The sequence below is a fragment of the Argentina silus genome, assembly GCF_951799395.1.
Source record: "Argentina silus genome assembly, chromosome: 3".
Taxonomy (NCBI): Eukaryota; Metazoa; Chordata; class Actinopteri; order Argentiniformes; family Argentinidae; genus Argentina; species Argentina silus.
The window spans coordinates 23,277,051-23,296,556 of record NC_139657.1 but is presented as its reverse complement, the minus strand read 5'-3'; the positions used below and the strand labels follow the sequence as shown (position 1 = coordinate 23,296,556).

The 19,506-nt window shown below is 45.3% G+C and overlaps 1 protein-coding gene across 1 annotated transcript in view; it reads right to left on the bottom strand.

Annotated features, from left to right (window-relative positions):
• znf609a (zinc finger protein 609a) overlaps positions 1–19,506 on the bottom strand; it is a 93,422-nt gene that overhangs the window by 19,298 nt on the left and 54,618 nt on the right. Inside the window, exon 3 of the mRNA XM_083666742.1 lies at positions 1,119–1,344. Within this exon, the coding sequence (XP_083522868.1) occupies positions 1,119–1,344 (226 nt within the window). The remainder of the gene's footprint in view (positions 1–1,118; positions 1,345–19,506) is intronic.

Genomic DNA, 19,506 nt, shown 5'->3' with positions numbered 1-19,506 from the left:
TTGTTGTAGCCTAAGATTTTCATTTGTCATATTCTCTCAAGTAATAATTTAATGAATTGAGTGAATGCTTAACTTTTTTACCAATAGGTAAACGTTTACGGTGTTTTGGTATTTTTCCATCCATGAATTACAGTGCCCTGGAAATACTGCAAATGCCCCCAAAAATGAGTTCACAGAGGTAAAAATGCCCCAGAAAAAGAAAGTTAATTTCCTACCCTGGCCGAAGCTCCAGATTACTGATTTATTAATGTCTGTTAAATAGGACAGTGTCTGTGTGTGTGTGTGTGTGTGTGTCTGATAGCCCATCCATACTCAGGAGCAGTGCGGGTTGCCTTATTTCCCTTTCCCTAAAACAGCAGGACCGTAAGCGAGTTACTGTAAACAGTCCTGTGTATGTGCCTGCGCCCCCGTGCTGAATCATTAAAGGGAGTCTGCTGTGCTTAGTCCTTCAGTTTAAACACATTAGTGGCCTGCGGGAAGAGCATGTTGGCGCATGCACTGCTAGCTGTGCCTGTGCAGGGAAAGTGCTCCCCAACAACAGACCTGAAGCTTTTGTGAAATGAGAGGTTTTAAATAATGGGTTATAACTGCTGCCGCGTTGATAAAAAAGAAGGGCCAGCGGTGGCAATGTTTCTGCGAGTCGGTGATGGCTGCTCCATTCTCTGTTACAACAGAGTGAGAGAACCAAGCTACAGAAGGTCGATTCACACTGAGAACACAATATAGCAGACAAGACCCTTGGCCCTTAGAATGCTGATCAGCCAGCTCCATTGTATGCAGTGCTGTAACTCAGAGAATAAAACTGCCTAATGCACCTCTTTGAAGAACGCTTCTTTTGCATTAATGAATGAATTATTCATCCAGAAGAGAGGCTTACAATTCAAACCAGTTGTACTAATAGCTGAGGATGAAAGAAAAGCCAACATCTTGCTTTTCCACTATCTTTGACATTTCATCAGGAGGTCGCAGATAAATGGAGGCTGCATGACTTGAGTGGGTGGGCAAATAGAAACACACACCAGTGAACTAGTCCATCATGAAACAAATCACAGGCCAACATAATTCCCTTTATTACAAAGGAGAAAAAAAAGAAAATGCAAATCTAGACCAGTCCTTACCGTCCTCGGTTTCCTGCCACACGATGCCTTCTAGGTTGACGCTGGTACCGGGTTCGCATGGCCCCAAACACTCGGGTTCTGTGGCCAGGGCCACATCCGTCGTGTTGACCGCCACTGAGCGTGTGCGAACCATGATCTGCTCACAAGGTGAGGAGATGTCACTGTTGCCCACCGGAGCCAGGGGATGTAGGGGTGGAGGGGCGGGCGTGGAGACTGGAGACTCCATCTGAGAAGAGATGGGAGAGGAGTTGGATTAGACACAATCACAACAAACATCGATCACATCGAAAGAAAATGTGCTCAGATAGGGACCATTATGTGTGGTAATATGCAAAGTAGGGATTAGATTCTCTGATAAAGTGGGGGTCCGTAGCAGTCATTTCTCAGTTGTTGGCAGAGGCATTTTCCCCTGCTGTGTGAATGCTGCCCATTGAAGATGCAGTTCACAAGCCCCCTAGTGCCCCCCCCCCCCCCTCAGCATACTAGCTCAGCTGGAACCCTGACAGCACTGCCTTACCCCTATGACCTTAGCTCTCACAAACCCACTGAACCCCCCCGAGAGTCTTCAGTTACTTAACACTCCTTGCATCCCACCACCGGTCTACTGCTTCAGCTGTAGGAGTCGCCCATCTAAAGCGATTCTGGGGTTTTCTCCCTTAAAGTGAGAGTAGTCAGCCATGTTCGGTGAGCGTGGTAGCTCAGCAAGCTTATTTAACCTTGATGGTAGGGATCATTACCATCCTCTATGATTATTATTCATGGCTGAGGACGCTTAAGTGCACCGTATCATTAAAACATAAGCTACGGCTGTAATAAAGCACACTTTTTTCCCCTGCAGCCTCCAAAGCCATTTGATTTAGCAAATGTTATTGCTAGTACTCGCTCAGGGTTGCGTGGGGGAGCCAATTTGACAATCTAATTAGCTGTGTTTATTGACTAGCCACACATGAAAGTGCAGCGTTTAGTAAGAGATCTCTTTTTTACCACAAAATCAAACCAAGCTTCGTGGGAGAACAGCAAGAGAGCAGTACAGTGTTCCAAACAGCGACTTACCAAACCAAAACACCAGAGAGAAAAAAAACTGTACAGTAAATCAGTCCACACGATATTTGAGTTGTCAACAATGAGCTCATGGTTTATGCAATGCTAGAGGTTCCTATTTATTTAACTGCCATTACATGAAGTAAGGGAAATAAGTAAGCCTACAAGTTGGTTCTTAGAATCAGATCAACATGTCATACTAGGGTATTTAAACACAATTATGCATAGCACTTCAGAGAGAATTGTTTATGACACTGCAATTGCTTGGTGTTAGCTTACAAAGCAGGGGGGGCATAAGGTGGTGGTGTCTGGAGAGTGGAGACAATCCATTTCAGTCAACCTGCTTTCAATTAACAGCCTTTGGGGGGAAAGCCCATGTGTATTTTGAGGGATTCAGAGAAAGAATATATCATTATATACCGTGTTGAGAAACCAAGCGAAGGTCATGCTGTGACGGATTCCAGATGCACTTTAAGCTGTGAGCTAGCGGAGGAGCTGATAGAGCCATGTCACACCGTTGAAACACGGGGCTAATCAACCAGGAAGTGTTAAATCAAGGCCAAACCACAGATGACCTCTCACTACACACAGAGAGGTGGGCCATTTCCCCAGGGGGGAACAGTCTCTGAACAAACAGGTAAATCTGAACCCTGGCAATATCCTGCTGAGAACCACAAGGGCTGTCAATCAAACCCATAGGGTGTATGAACGCAAACAGAAATCTCATAGCAGTGTCTTAAGCGTTCCTTTGTCAAGAATGTAAACCCTCATTGTGTGACGGCAGTGCATACTTTCAGAGCACACCTGATATTTAGGCCTACGTGGTGGCCTATTTACAGCAGGTAAATGTAGGGTGTAATGAGTGCACTTATGAACTGCGCCCTACTTGGGTATAGGTTTACTTCTTTCAGCATCATACCTACATTATAAACAATCCTCCACAATGGTGCTACACACTGATAACTCTTAACAGTCAAACCTATTAATTTTGCTGTACATAGCACAGAATCACTTAAATAATGGAGCTTCATCTAAATACAATCCCTTATCTGAGTTACAAAAAAAAGAACAAACCGTGAACAGTATTTCACACTAAAGTGAGGATGTTTGAGACACTGCCACTGCAGAAGTGGTGATGTGTGTGTGTACTGGCGATAAAACCACTGTTAATTACTTCCACACCTAGGTGGTGGAAAACATGAGGTATTTACATAACCACCTCTCTGTTTGACTGACTCCCACAGCCCACTCAGTGAAAAGGGCCATTGTGAACAAGCATGTGAAAGGGAGGGAGTTGTAGTAGGAGGGGGGGGGGGGGGGTGTAGCTGAGGACAGCCACAAAAGGACTTTTAAGCCGTTTGTTGGTATTGTGGCTCTCCCTGTGTGTTTCAGAAGAAGCAACAAGCTCCCTAATGAATGGAGCTGGGAGAGAGTGGAGGCTGTAATTAGAGCGAGAGCAGCTGGTGCCTTCGGCAGCCCGGGGAGCTCTGGGATTGCCTCTTAAAGGTCCTTATCGTCAAGGATATCATTGAGCCCATGATGAATATCAGAGATGGTGCTCGAGATGACTGCAAGAGCATCATATGGAAAATGATAATGCTTTGATTGAGCACCCCCAAATAACCACTTCATCAGGGCCTAGGGGAGATAAAGATGAAAAATGCGTTGAGATAGTCATGTGTCTGGCTTCAGAATTGAGTTATTGATTGTTGCTACACTGCGACTGTAATCGCGGCAGTCACAATGTTGTTGCAGAGTTGGCAGGCTGACATACAGAAGAGCTTGTCTATGATTAGCATCCCAGTGAGCGCCACTGCATCAGTCAAAGCCAAATCCTCAAGTCTGGGGAAAAACTCCTGTGGTCGTGTGATCACTCACTCAGCAGTCCTCCAATGCTAAATTCAACATCTCTTTCTCTATCCCTACACTGCTCCACAACCAGCTCCCTGAATTTACAGTCTGGCTGCTAAATGTTCTGCCAACCACCCAGTTTAAGAGGGCTCTGTGGAGTCACGCACTCTCATTCCAGGGCCTTGCTAGGACCGAAGTGTCTGAGTGACTCATCACCCCACACCCTGCAGGGCTACAGGCAAGAGTTCATTCAGCCAAAGATAAACCTTTATCTTATTGTATGTTGGTATGAGGCAACAGCTCTCTCTCCCCTTCTTTATAGCCTACTACAGAGCCCTGCTATTTTCTTTGTGTCCCTCAGAAACTGATGGCCATGCTTAAAGCCCCTTGGGCCCACTCTGTGGCAGGATGTAAAACCTTAGTCATATCTGCCTGTTTACTCAGACTGGGCAGAAGTAACTCAGCCCACAGCCTCAGACAGGATTACTAGGGGATTACAGCCCATGGTGTTGCACCCAGCCACCTGTCCCCCCTTGTGCTGGTCTCCTAAACTGCCACTTATAAAGATACCACATTTTTCAATACCAGAGACTCAGATACAGTCAGGTATTTTTCGCTGTTGTAGGCAAGGCAATGCATTAATAAATGTGTGTGGCATGTTAAGTTCATCATAAATCACAAACATCATAGGCTTCTGAAAATAGACCAGAGAACAGCTTCGGCCCAAGAGGAATTCTCCCAACAGTCGAGCAAAAGCATGCTTACATACCCAAATGTCTGCCCATTCCAAACCAAAGATGCTTACGACTGGAGGGAGAGACCACCAAACAAAAACCAAAAGCGAAAGTGGAGACACCAGGAGAAGACCGCCAAACATAAACTCACCCTATGCTTACAGACCTATTGCCTTGAGAAGAGCAGTGAGGCCCGTCTCTAGCCAGAGGAAATGGATCCAAGAATGTAAATGAATACATAACCTCAGTGGAAGCTCCATCCGAATCCTACAACAAAAACATCCACTATTCCTGGCTGCATTTCTCCTTTTGTGGGCTGAAGTGCACTATTAGTGGTTCAGTGGTCGTTTTCCTTTGCAAAGTTTTCACTTTGCCAAGCCTGCACACACATACACCATGTGCTTTGACCACACCCTGCAACTTAAACTCTCTGAGGCTGAAAAAGAATTGGGTCTTTCCAACATCTGACAGTTTAATCCCAAATATAAACAATTTAAAGGCTTTCCTTTGCTGTTCAACATATGACTTAAGTATTGCAAATCAAAATCGTGGCAGCGTGCTATTTGAATTTGAATAAAATTTAATGAATTTGCTATGGAAATGTACTAGGTAAGAAGAATTCATGAGAGATTGATGAACCATGCCTGTTTCTCCACCTGTCATTGGCTAGCTTCTAAACCCCAGGCTCCAGGTCTCTTGAAGCTCATGGGCATCAGCTTAGGGGTCCCTCCACTCTACTGGTCTGGAAAGCATCAAACAGCCATATCCACTTTCAACCAGCCTGGTAGTGGGGAGAATCAATGCTCCTTTAGTCAGTCTTTCGGCAATGGAAAACAATCAGTCAAAAAACGAAGAGGGGGAAGGGGGTGGGAAGAGGTATGGAAAAGCTCTGAGGCCGAAAGACGACGGGTATAATAGGAATGGAATCTCCCCCCACGGAACATGAAATTAGGTTTTGGCAGGCATGTGTGTTACAGCCTCAATTCCATTGAGTTCACAGAACATTCCTCTGCACCCCCACGCCCTCCTTTCCGCACTGGAGTAAGTGTTTCGGGTTCAGGAACGTCCCCGAGGTCCCCGGGTCAGTGACGTCACCTTCCCCGCATCCCGCTCTGAATTGGAGGAGTTCTGAAGGGGATGACCCGTTCCTGCTGAGGAGGTTGGAGTCAGACAGGGGTTAGGGAGCATAGTTCAGGCCATGTCAAGAGTCTCCAGTAACCACAGGAGAGGCCCCCACACTATGGAAAATACATCTGCCATACAAGTCCCCCCCCCTCCCCCCCCATTACACACATCATAAGGACAGGAGAGAGAGTAGCTCTGCCTAGAGACAGAACTAGAGAGAGACAAGAATGGAGGCACAGGATACAGAATTGGACTACATCTATTCAAGACAAAGAGGCAAAGCAGCTTCTTTAAAAGACTGTAAATTGCACAACAGACCAGAGTAGCTCATTAGAGAAAAAGTCATTTGAGAAAGGCCTGACAAAAAAAGAGCCTGAATCAATGTCTAAAGCAGCATTAGAGGCCAAATAACGCAGAAAAATAATGTGATTAGTAATGAACAAGGAGAACAAAACGACACTCTTCAATCATGTCTCTGAGGCCATATTTGTCTTGGTCCACTGGCCTCCTAATTGTAACTGATTGGAGGCATTCTCCATGTCTTGACCGACCTGCATTTATCACCCAAAGCTGGCATCCTGCTTGCATTGTAGCAATCCCAACTGGACTTTTGCAGAGTCACACACACTCACCTTTCACCATACAGTGACCTTCCCAGTCTCTGACCCTGCCATTAGCTGATGCAGGTAGTAATATGCCTGTTGATAAATGTGTGGCAACCTGCCTAGGGAGCCTTACTATCTGAATGTTAACAATAACTTTAACATGACTATTCAAGGACCTCTTTTATTCCTCAGACAGTATTTGAAACACCTACACTCACACACAACTGAAAAGAGACACCGAGTTTAATCTCTCTAAATGAGCAATAATAGCATGGCATTGAGTGGAGCAAAGTGCATCTTCCATCAATCACTAGTGACCTTTCAACTTAACCCCATTGGTGTTGACATAGTTTAACTAATGTCACGCTATGTTTAGATGGACCTCTCTCTAAGCAGCCTTTCAGGTTAGGATCTCTAATCCCACCGATGTAAACAAGGAGGCAGTGAGGATTTTAAGTAAGGCAATTCAAAGAGGATGATTCTAAACATCCTCTTGTCATCTAGACATCCTGAAATAGCATGTCCCACTTTGATAAAGATCATGAAAGGCTTAAACAATCCCTTTTTTGAAACTGCCAAAAAGTGGACTTGGGCATGTCGCTATAAAATAAACAAAACAAAGGGCCAGGACTATGACTTCTCACCCTTAAATCCACTTCCAGACTCCGGGTCATAACAGCCGTTATCCTAATGGCATTTTTCTTCAGGTTTTATCTACTTAGTAGTTGCCCTTGGTAACACTGTGTGTGTCAATGTGCTTCAGCTGCATTGCTTGAAATACACATCTGAATCAAAACCTGGGAGGTGGAACAGCATGCAAAAACTAGAGACGGGTTGGCATGCTGAACGGCCTCCCTGTGCATGTCAAACATTATAAATGTGGGTTACAGTATTTTAAAAGAGCTTGCCTCAAGATCAAAGGCTACCACTATTCATTCACTGCAAACGTTTGTACTAGTGGTACCAGAGTTCGAATCAGGGGGCGGCCATTTCACACAGATGCTGTCCTTTGCAGGACACTGGGCAATTAATCACTGCGATAGCGATACTGTGTACATCTGGGCCCATTACCCAACATGCCTCCCATCCCGCACATTGCTCCACTGAGAATGCCTACACCAACACTCTGGGGAGAAGTGATGAGTCATGCACTCAGAGCTGGGACAGATAGTACAACTAGAGGGCCGCTCAACACCTGACACTCTCTATTTGACACGATTCACACAGCCACTCAACAGGATTGAAAATAACATTTAAAGACTTGGACACCCAATGACATTCAGATCCTTAAACATACTTTGACCACGAAACCTTACCAGAACTACTTTGCATTTCTTGAATGCTCAGACACACCACTCAAGACACTGTTACTGATTTCACATTGATCTTCAGAGAGTCCCTATCTTGGACAATGTGGTTCAATCCACTATTTATATCAAGACAAACTCAAAGACACTCCTGTGTTAATGTTGTGAGTGGTTACACAGTTTATGTAGAGCTCTAGCCGGCACCAGACCAGAACATTCTGAAGAAGGCCATACCGTGGGGGCCATAAAAACAAATCGGGCACTAACTTCCCTTGCCTATAATTAGAGAGAAGGATTGATTGAAAATCTGATTCATGGAAACCCAAAGCTGTCTGTAATTTGAGTTTCCCTGGGCCCTGGAAGCCGCTCTGGTGACCACACTGGAGGAGCTAAATTGGTAGGTGAGGAGCAGCCAAACCCGGAGGCCTGCCCGTTGGGGGGTGGCAGCCTGCGTGAGTGGTGGGGAGTCTTCTCTGCGCACTGGCAAACAGCATTCTGAGGTTTTCCCCCCTACCCCGTCTTCACAGAACAGGACTAACAGCACTGTCAAAACAAAATGACACAGAAGAACGCCTGCCAGTTTCCTGTGACCAAATGTGGTATTTTAAATGACAAGCTGCATTGTCTGGACTCAAAACCTCAGAGAGACAGAGAAGTGGAAAATGACTAAACGCTAGTATGTTCTGTTTCTTGTCTCCAAGCGACTCTGAGCCCACGAACAAGAACAAACATCAAACTGAAAAAAGGAGAGAGCGGGAAAGGAAAACAACAAAAGACAAGCACCACATTAATAGCGCCGCTAAGTAAACCAAGTATAGCTACACTGAGCCCTCCCTCTTGTAACCTAGATTCTTGGAGGAGGCAGTTTATTCATAATAGCCCCCGCGTCTCATTAGAGGACAGAAAACATCTTTAAAAGGAAGACTCTGCTTGCCAGCATATGGCCGCCAGCAAACAGCGTCTCCCCAAACATGCATCCCACAATTACATACAACAGGCCTATAGCGTTTTTTTTCTCTGCTTCCTCTTTGAGAAAAATGAAACCACACTGACATGTTTTCATGAGCACAATGTTCGCAGGCTTTATGTAGGCTAACTGATAATGAAACAGAGGTGCAGAAGAGGTAGAGTGAGGAGAGCCTGCTATGTTTAAAGGCGTGATTTAACTGAAACAAACAGTTGTAACATTTCCATTTCTCCCATTAAAGACTTGGATCTGCGTGTGTTTAGCAATGCAACCACTTAAAATCCCATATAAGGTTTGTATAAGCAAGGTGTTCTGTGAGTTAAAGAGTGAGGGCGCGAGAGAGCATGCTGTGGGTGAAAGCAGGCGGACCACTGAAAGTGACAGGGAAGGGGTGAGAGTTGTGGGCAGAAATTGTTGACAGTCTTACAGCCCAGCACACCGCAGAAAGCTTCATCATACAGTTCACATCCTGCTATACAACAGCATGAAGTGCAACCAGACTAATTCAATCACAAAGGCCAACCTCTCAAACAGTCAGACACTGCGTCAATATCCTCTTTAACAGACTCTTCAAATCATTATTGACACAATTCAAAGTAAATTACAGTTGGCTCAGCAACCACAATAAAACCGCCAAGATTCTGCATATGCCGTCTTCTTCTTTCTAGCCTACAGTATATGGAGAAAAGGCTCAAAAAGGACTAAGTTGGCATGGTCAATGACAAAGCTTTCTCCAAAAAGAACTGTCATACTCTTCAGTGACCCATTTTATGCTGGGTGAGGATGGAGAAGGTTTTGCAAAAAGCCCCCCTCCAAGGGGAGGCAGATTGAGGCGGTGCCTCCAGACTGCTCAAAAGGACCCAGCATCCCTCCCTCATCTCCAGGCCCTTAGCAACAGCCTCAGACATCTATTCACCTGTTGCTAAGAGGAAAGAGACTCTCTGCCAAGCCCTCTCACATCCTACCAACATCAACAAGGAAGTGAAACAAAAATAGAACTAGGTAACGAAAAAACTGAAATACAATCAAAAACTCTACAACCTTTCAAACCGTTTAATCAAGCAATCCTTTTGAAGGGGGAAACTAGGCCAGAGGATAATTAAAATGTTTTCAATAAAGAGGCTAATTTGATATTCACTATGATCCACTGGCAAATTAAACCTGCTTTGATTTAAGAGAGAAAAACCGGCAACTCTATAGGCCTTACCTGAAGAGGCCATTCACCGGGTCCTGATGAAATCACAGAAGGTGCTTAACAAAAGAGCTGCCTTTCTCTACTGCCAGTGCGAATAATGACAATACAATTGTGTGTGTGCATGTGAGTGAGTGACTGAGTGTGTGCGTGTGAGAGTGAGTGAGAGAGAGAGAGAGAGAGAGAGCCTATGAGAGGAAGTAAGGAGTGGTGGTAACCTCGACAACACCTGTATTTAGCAAGCAGCCAATAGCCTGGGCCCTACAATTCACTGGAGGCCTGGACTGAGTAGGAGGCACTTCACAAAACAAAAGGAGAAAAAAGGGAGCATTGTTCAATAATGAGCTATAGCCAATGGCTGAAAAAGTGACTAAATTATAGGTCACACCGCCAATTACTGGTTCAACAAAATAGTTGGAAGCATTGGCTTGTTAGTGAGACAATAGTAGATGTTATGCAATTAAAACATTATTGTTGCTGCAGCTACGGCTGGTCATAGTCATTACAACAACGATTTTTCTCTATTATAGAACAATGTATCAAGATACCTGCATCACTTTGTCTACTGTTTACTCGACTCTCTGGCGTCTCTTTGCGGTTGGGCTAGGCATATTAGCCATAGCCTAGCTACTCTCTGTGGGTTGAGGCATGAATGGAGAAACATTCTAGTAGCACACTTGTACACTCAACTAACACAGACATCAGACAACAATGGGCTCTGTTCAGAGTTGAAAGCCGAGGCACCGGAGCACAGAGCAGCCTGCCCGATTACGAAAGCACTCAAAGTGTTTCCCAAGCAGCTGAGGCAGGCAGAAAAAAACAAGGAAATGAAGCAAAGCCTTGATTTAACGCTCTCAGGCCCTGGGCAAAACGGCATTGCAAGATTCAGTTCACGAGACGCCGACGTTCTGCTTGTTTAAAAATAAACATGGAAAGGCTCTGTGTTGCAGGGCAGGGCGGTCACGAGCTACTCTGCAGAGCGTACAAAGGCAGGGTCTCTACTTACTGAGAGGCTGAGCTCTTTGGTTAGCCCTGGCGTTTAGGTTACATTTCCCTCCGTTTGCCCTAGTTTCAGCCTGATGGATCGCTGCCAGCTCCACCTCCGATTGCCTCTTGCTTTTTTAGCCCATGCGTGAAAACAGACAATTGGAGAAAGGGAGGAAGGGAGGGAGGAGAGTGTGAGAGAGCAAGAGGGGAGAGATGAGACACACTGAGAAGTGTTTGTGTTCCCTGAGAACACAGCCTGGACTGCTGGGTGTAATATGACCTTAACACCAGAGACAGCGGGGAGGAAAAGCTTTTCTACAGACAGCATAACAATCAAGATAGTGTTTCCAAAGAGAGAAAAAAAGCCTCCCGGCATATCAGTATTCAGGGCCAGGAGCCTGCATGAAACCAGAAGGTAGTAGAGCAATCTAAAAAAGACCATAGATTGCCTGATAACTGCACAAGTGTGTCACGGATAGCTTGGCGTCTATTCAGTCCACACGGAAGTGTACTCATTGCCTTTGTGTACACATTACTGAAAACATATTTGGAGAAAGGATTTCACACCCCTTTCTCCTTTCTCTTGCCTCTCCCTTCCTCTCAAGTAGAGCTAATTTAAAATGTGCTACCCGACAGAGTTAGTGCTTGGGGGAGCTGGCAGCTATGTGGTGTATTAGGAAAGAGGCACGGTTGACTGCAGCAGTACCTTCCTGTCTGAGAACAGGCTGGCTGGCTCTAGCCCAGCAGGTGTTTGCTCCTCTATTCAATAGTTGCAACACAAGCCTGCCTGATGACCTCCCCTGGCTGCCTCAGACACCCTGCCCCCTCACTCCACCCTCTTCCTTCTCTGCCAGTTGCTGGCTGGTTGGCTTGGGGCCTATGCTTGGTATTGTGTGCTGGTGGTAACCAAACTCTGAGGGTCCTGTCAACCCCCCGAAAGCATGGCCACTTGGAATCTTTCACTGCTCCAGACTTCAGCATTTGAAACTCAAGTTTTTCTCATCTTCACCTTTCACTCCCCCCGTACTCACTACTCACGACTGTTAAATATCCGATTTTTCCATTAGCAAAAAGAAGACTGCACTTACATAAAGAAGCTGAAGAATCTTGAGTTAAAAACATTTGTTAAAAAAGGGGTGTTAGCTGTTGCTCGGGAGTTAAGCCAAAGGAATGCCAGACACACAGAGCCTCAGTCAAGCCCCATACCAAAAACACGGTTCTTGAACAAATCCAGACGGTAGACGGAGCTGAAAAAAACAACATGGCCGCCACTGTGGTTAAGTAAACTGTTCCGGGACACCTAACTGAGAGGCCAATCTGCTGCTTTCACTAGACCGTTCTCCCTGCGACATGTTCCAACAAAGTTCCATCTGTGCTTGAGGAAAATACCGGAAATCCCCCCTCTGCCCACCCACCCCTCCCTCCCTTCTTTCCCGCCTCGTCTCCTCCCCACCTCCCCTCCTGACCTCCAGCCATTCCACCAGAGCGGTATTTATTACAATAATAATCCACATTCTTGTCAAGGTCACCCACCGGAGCTCAGTTAGAGGGAGGCAGGCCGGCCCCCGGCCGGAGCAGCACAGATCCAGATAAGAAGTCCAAAGCCTCTGCGGATCTCTCCCCCCCCCCCCCCCTTTTTCTCAACCCAATGCTTAGTCATGCACCTTATCTCTTGCAGCCTAGAGACAGACCGCTGAGCCTGGACAAACAACAGCTCACCACCTCCGCACCTCAGTCAGGGGAGAATACACAGTAAACAACGCCCCAGCAGCCGGCTGGGATTACTTACCCACACAACAACAACACAGAACAGGGCCAAGAGGGTTGAACACAGATATGACAACCAAACACATAACAGCCACTGAGGTAACATACAGCAGCCAAGGTCCAAACATTAGTATAAACATATGGGGTGGACGGAAATAAAAGAAAATAAGAAAACATAGCAACACATTTTCAGCAAGGCTTTGAGGTATAAAAAAAACACTAACCATCTTACTATTATACCAACTATTATAACTGCATCACACAAACTGGTCTAAAAAAGTTGTGTAATAGGCTCTTACCTTTGAGTGAAACAATTTCTATGTCTAATTATATGATTTTCGAATTCTGGAGGCCACAATTAGATAGTATACATTTTCATGAAGAGAGTAGGAGAAAAATAGGTTGAGAGGGACAAAGTGGGGGGAGAAAGGGGCCCAGAGGGGGAGAAGGGAGAGGAGAAATGAGGCTGTCTCACATTCCATGCTGTGGAGACGACAACCATCATGCTCAGCTACAGTCCCTGCCCGGCTCCAAGACCTTGCATCACCCTAGCGCTGCGCCGCACACACATACAGCTATTCATCTGTCCTCTGAAAGGGTAACATTTCCTCTCAGCTCTGCACAGCATAAAGCCCTCAAACAGACTTCTCTCTCCCTCTGTCTCTCTACCTTTCGGAGGGTCAGTGAAGGGTGCTTGGCTGGCTGATACGAGCTCCTCTCATGTACTGAGAGGAGCCACTATAACTGCAATAAAGAAGACAGGCGCCTCTACTCAGACAGGTCCTTTTTATTACATATTGAGTCCAATGCCATAAAAAGCTGCATTCGCAAGGTGAACACTAAGCGGCTGTGATCCAAACCCACCCAGCTCTTTTGTCACTGTTCACTCCCTGGGGTAGATGAGAAGGGTGGAGAGGGGGAAGGGTGAGGAGAAGAGAGGGGGCCCCTATGGGTTCCGGTGACAGGACGGAAGGGGTTTTAACTGCATGTTTAAATCAGCGAACGTGCTGCCGTGCTTGCCTGTGCCGCCTCCCAGGAGAGCCCCCACCACCGCCGACTATTTATAGACCCAAGTTACGTCTTCTCCTGCTCCTGTTCTGCAGCAAGCCCCTGGAGGGAGGGGCGCGCCCTCCCCAAAGAGAGGAGGCAGGCAGAGCCAGACCCTTCTCTAGGTTCCTCCTATCCCTTCCCCCACCCTTATGAAACTCTTATATCCTCCATCCACGCCCCTCGACATTCTTAAGCCACAAGAGATTTAAATTCCCACAGGGCAGCCTGGCAGCCATCTCTGAAATGAGGGAGCCAAGAGTGCAGAGTCAGGAAAGTAGTTAAGAGTATGTCTTAAAAAACACTTAAACCCTGTTAGAGAACATACAACAATGGACAGTACTGTGAAATCAATGGAACAGATAGTTTGCGAAGAAATGTAAAGAAAATATCATTTTAGCAACAGGGCAATTACATAATAAGGTCAACCTTGGCTTAAAAAATAAAGTTAGTTGTTTCACAACCAAACTACTTTCAGAATTTCCCAAAAGGTCTATATTTTAAGTACAAACTTAGTTTGACCATTCTATTTATGAGAATGCATGTATTTCACCACTGTACGGTAGGATGAAAGGCCACATTATATTTGAGAGGTTAGATAACAAGATGGAAAACACTTTGAGAATACTGAACCATAAACTGTAGTTCAGCAGTCATGTGAAGATAGGGTGTTGATAGAGAAAAGTAATGTCACATCCACATCCGTTTTCAGGGAAAGTTATTATTATTATTATTTTTTTTAATAAAATTTGCGCCTTATATTGTATCATCTTTCGACTTTCTATGCAAACCTAACTTTCACAAGGGTCACACATGGTCCAAAATTTGTTTCTCTGTTTTCATAGAGATATTGTTTTCCAGCGTTACGAATGTGACCATTATGGATGTGACGTATATGGATGATACATATCATGACTCACTAGCTAGAATGAAAGGAACATAACATATGCATGTTGTAATGTAAATCTGTCAATCTTAGTACCTTAGCTAGTTAGGGAGAAGCTTTTTGGGATCCTATGAGGATGAATTCCTATATTTTTTTATTAAAAAATATATTCTTAGCTTTGTCTGCAATAAGGACGTGATTATTAGTTGTAAGTTGTTACTAAGTTGTATGTCGTAATTTCAGCAAATCAGATGAGAACACCTGTGGACGGTGTATCCAATGTATATTTTAGACACTCTCACATCCATAACAGAATTTGTCACATCCATAAAGGTCAATGTTGCTCCTCAATGTAATTATGAAAACCCACATATTTATCTTAACTATTGTTTTAGCGTGCAGCTCTGTCAATCACAATGAAATTGAGGTCTTCAAATATATTTTCATACATGCATGCATGGTAATTTTTAAGGACATCTAATCATTTCTGGTTGGACACAATTGGGCCCAGAGTAGCCTTTGATAGCCTGCACAGTGAATATACCGGATAACTGTGATGAGTTGGTCATTTGGGGTACATTTGACTTCCAGGTAACAACAGAAGTGTAATGATGGATTTGATGGATTTGATGATGAAGAAATCTTTCAAATATACACACTCATTTTTCACAGCGTCACATCCATAATGGTCAATTTTCTGTTTATGTAAAATTTTGAACATTTTCATCACTAGTGTTTGTGTGTAGCCAAGCCTTCCTTTCAAAGTGGCTATCAATATTTTACCCTGTGTAATTTTGTGTCTACACTTCACCTATAGGGTTCTACAAATATACACATCAGCATTTTCTTCATGCTTGAAGTCAATTCTGAGAGACATTTTGTCTTTCATTTTCTGTGCAAATGTCATAGCCATAACCCTGGAACTGCCCAAAAGAGGCCAGCTGTATTATGTGTGGTTCTGATGATTCTTTAGAGTAAACAAAACCAGTGTATCGTAGTATTCCAAAACCTCCACTGAGGCATTACGGCACAAAATGGCTGCTGCTTCGCGCATACTTACTCATATAACATGAGGGGTGGGGAATGCTTAAGCTGTCGCTACAGTCTAATCATTTATCTACTGTGTCTCCATTTCCAGAGTGAGTGGAGCCCAGGGCTGTAAGGGGAGCTGTCCGTGCAGTGCCAGGGTCAGACTGGGGCTGGCACTGGGCCATGGGGGCCATCTCAGTGTGTCAGCTCAGTACCAGTAGCCAGAGCTACTAGCTCCCCTTTAATGACCTGCGTATACACAGAGATGGCCTTGCTATCAGCAGGGGGATGTCACTCAATGTTAACCATGGCAACAGCACACATCTCAGAGGAGAAGCAGGCGGGAACAGTGCCCGGCAGCCAAGGGCTGATCATAGAGAATGCTGTCCTGTCCAAGTACTTTCTCGAGTCCAAATACTTTCTCTGCTCTTCTTGTACCATGATATTTATCCCAGATCGCCAGACAACTTGTCTACTATAAAAGCCCACACAGCCAGTGATAATATTTTGTACACACCAAGGACATACTTCTCCCTAACCTTGTTAATCGCTGTTGAATAGCCACTATGAGAAAATAGGCTGGGGACAACAGCAGAGCAGACTAAACAGATAAAACGATAGTTAAAACGAGCAACGGCAAGAATAGGGCTACAATGGACAACTGCCGACATGAAAAGGACCTTGAGATTCCAGCATTGCCTGTGATGGTGGTGACAACCAGACTGCTCATACTCACTATGCAAATCCCTGCTGTCTATCAGGCTTTAAAAGGACAGGGCTTTTTTTCTCTCCCCCTCACCCCACAGAGTGACAAGACGAGAGAGAGAGAGAGGAGGCCTATGGTAACTGTCTGATTAAAACACAGACGTGACAGAGATACAGTAAGCAGACAGCGGGAGGCAGCCCCCCCCTCCCTAAAACCCACAAAGCCCCTCCCGAGTGTCCTTCAGCACCACTAGGGCCACCGCAATGGGAAGAGGAAGGATGGGACAAACTCTTTCCTCTAGCCTGGCACTCCTGCCCCTCTCTCTGCCTGAGTGTAGCATCACACTTTGAAGACCTTGTTAGTTCAAGCACTTAATCTACTAATGCCCAGATAAAAATAAATAATGGGGGATCTGTGTCTGACTGTGCCTGTAGAACAGCAGATCTGCTTATTAGTCCTCTCATGTCAGTCTTAGAGGTGGACACATTTGCCAATATCTTCAGACAATAGGGGTCTTAACATTTTACAAAAGAGCATTGTTGAATGTATGAGTATTGAACATAACGGTCTGCGTGGAACTGACAATGGAATACATTGCGATTTCAGGTAACACTTCAGATTAAGTGGCCCCTATACTTAGTAGTAGTAATGCAGTAATGCTTCACTCTAGTGACAACATTGTTAATGCATGGTAAATCAAACCCAAACTGCTCAACTCCATGACTTACTGCAATTACAAAGCAACTGCTTATGCAGTATGTAACATGTTGTCGCTAGATGAATCACAGTGTGATTACACAGGTAGTGTCAATGTCAGAATGTGAAGTGTGACCCAATTTCTTGAAAGAAAGGAAGGAAGACCAATCGAAATTCAGATTAATGTTTGCCATGGAGGTTGAGGGGGGGAAAAACAACAATGTTCTTTGTACCATTTAGCATTAAACATCAAACTCCTCACATAGTTTGACAAGAAACAGTTGGGTCATCTTGCGTACAATTAACCACAGGAGCAGACAGGGCTTCCATAGTGCTCAGTGTAATCCTAGATGATCTCAAAACCTCTGCACTCAACAGTCTCGCTTTCCTTTTCCACTTCCTGTTTTTGATTAATGTTTGCTAATCGAATCCGGTCATGGCTTGTGTTCTGTGCATGGGCTTTAAAAGACGCAAGCTTGCCTGGTGCTGTTTCATCCCCTGTATGGAGCTTCCTGGATAACCAGTACAGACTCTCTCACACACACACACACAGTTTCTCAGTGAGAAATGGCTACCGCCTCTGGAGCAGATGACCTCTGGTTATTAGTCATGCTGGGGCGCAGGCGCGTCTGTCTGCGTGGGCTTAAACACTGCTCTTCTGCAATGCCTTCTCAGAGCTTCCAACACCAGCCAATTTCCTCCTCTAATACTAGTCCTTATGAGGAACAGCGACAGTCTGTTTATACTGCAGTTAAGCCATTTCACTTTGAGCCAGAGGATCAATTTGTAGGGCACAGAGACAAAAGGAAATGAGAACCTGCTCTCTCTCTCTTTTCACCCCCCTTTCTCTTTCTCGCTCAGTGAAAGAGAATGGCCAGTGAGCACAGAATGGAGTGAGAGAGAGGGCGGTCACTGATCCTGCTCTGGCTTTGTCCAGGCAGTCCTTTAAAGTTGCTTCTTTGATGAAACTTTCCTAAGCCCAAGCCCGAGTTCAGCGTTGGTCACGGAATGCCTCAGCTGGGTTTTAAAAAGCCCCACTGTGCAGTTCCCGCCATTGCTCCTCTCCAACAAGAATAGAGTTCCATTTTAGGGGCAATGTTAGAGCCACCGTTGGCTTTGTCACTATATGCTGTGCTGTGACTGACCTCTATGGCTGCTCTGTTGTCTTTTTTCCCCTCACAGTGCTGGTTGGTACAATGAAGAGAGCTATGATGTCACACATGCTCAGGCAGTGCCAACAGAGTAATGAGAGAAAATTCTGGGCTCGCTGTGATTGGAAGGGTTTTGACTGAGTTCTTTTGGGCTTAAGCCTTTGACCGCTCAAGTGCAAGGAACAAAGACAGCAGAGGGACCAGCTCACTGGAATCTTAACTGTTCATCATTTGCAGAGCCTTTCAGTGTGTTTACTGACAGGACTAATTGGATGGGCAACTGCCTAGAGTCCTAATTCCCCCACCATACCCACTCCACACACAACGCAAATGAAAACACACACACACACACTCTAACCAGCAGTCGAACTCGGTGGCCATTAGCCACCACTGTGAGGGCAATTCGCAAAAGGGCGATAAATCTGTTGAAGGGTAAATAAACGGGATTCTAGCAACAGCTAAAACTCTGCACGGAAACAGTGCTGCTCTCCAACCAACCAGGCATTTCTCAAAGGCCTCTGGAAAGAAAGAAAAAAAGGAAGGTAGATGGAGAAGAAAAATAAGAGGCTCCTCTCACCCAGTCCATCCCTCTCCCACTTTCCCCTCCTTCCTTCTTAAGGGCAGGTAGTTGGGGGAATGTGAGTCATGGGGATGATTTAAGTGCAGCGCCACAGACAATGTCACCCAGGATGGCGTTCTGATGAAAGAGCAACTCGTGGCAGTTCTTCTCCCACTAATGACGAGCCGGGACAAATCAGACAGGCAGGGATACAGGCCTCTCCTTTTGATTAATCACCGGATTTATACCACGGAGCTTGAGAGGAGAGGCGGGGGGTGGAGAGGGGGGGGGGGCTCAGGAGGTGGGGGGCTCAGGAGTTCATCCCATCAGTAAAGCAAATTCCCTGTTCTCTCTTCCACTATAGGGGTTGCAGAAGAGGACCCTCCCCCCCCCCCCCCCCCCCCCCGTTTCTGTCATTCATTATGAATGCTTTTCAAGGTAGAAGGCCTAGTCCTGCAGAAGTGGACTCTGCAGCTAACTGAGGCTTCAGGTTTCTCAGGGGAGAAAGATGGTGAATCGGTAAATTTAACAGAAACTGTTAATCAAATCTGCCTGCATAGACAGATTTGTAAATAATCCAGGATATAAGTGTTTTCTTTTGACCTCCTTTGACCATGCAAAGCACTCAATCTTTGAAATCAATGTATTGATTTTCGTCTAAATGTGCACCTCAGTAAACTACACAATTGTACATGTGGTCTGCTTGGTGAAACCAATATTCATTCTGCATTGTGAAAC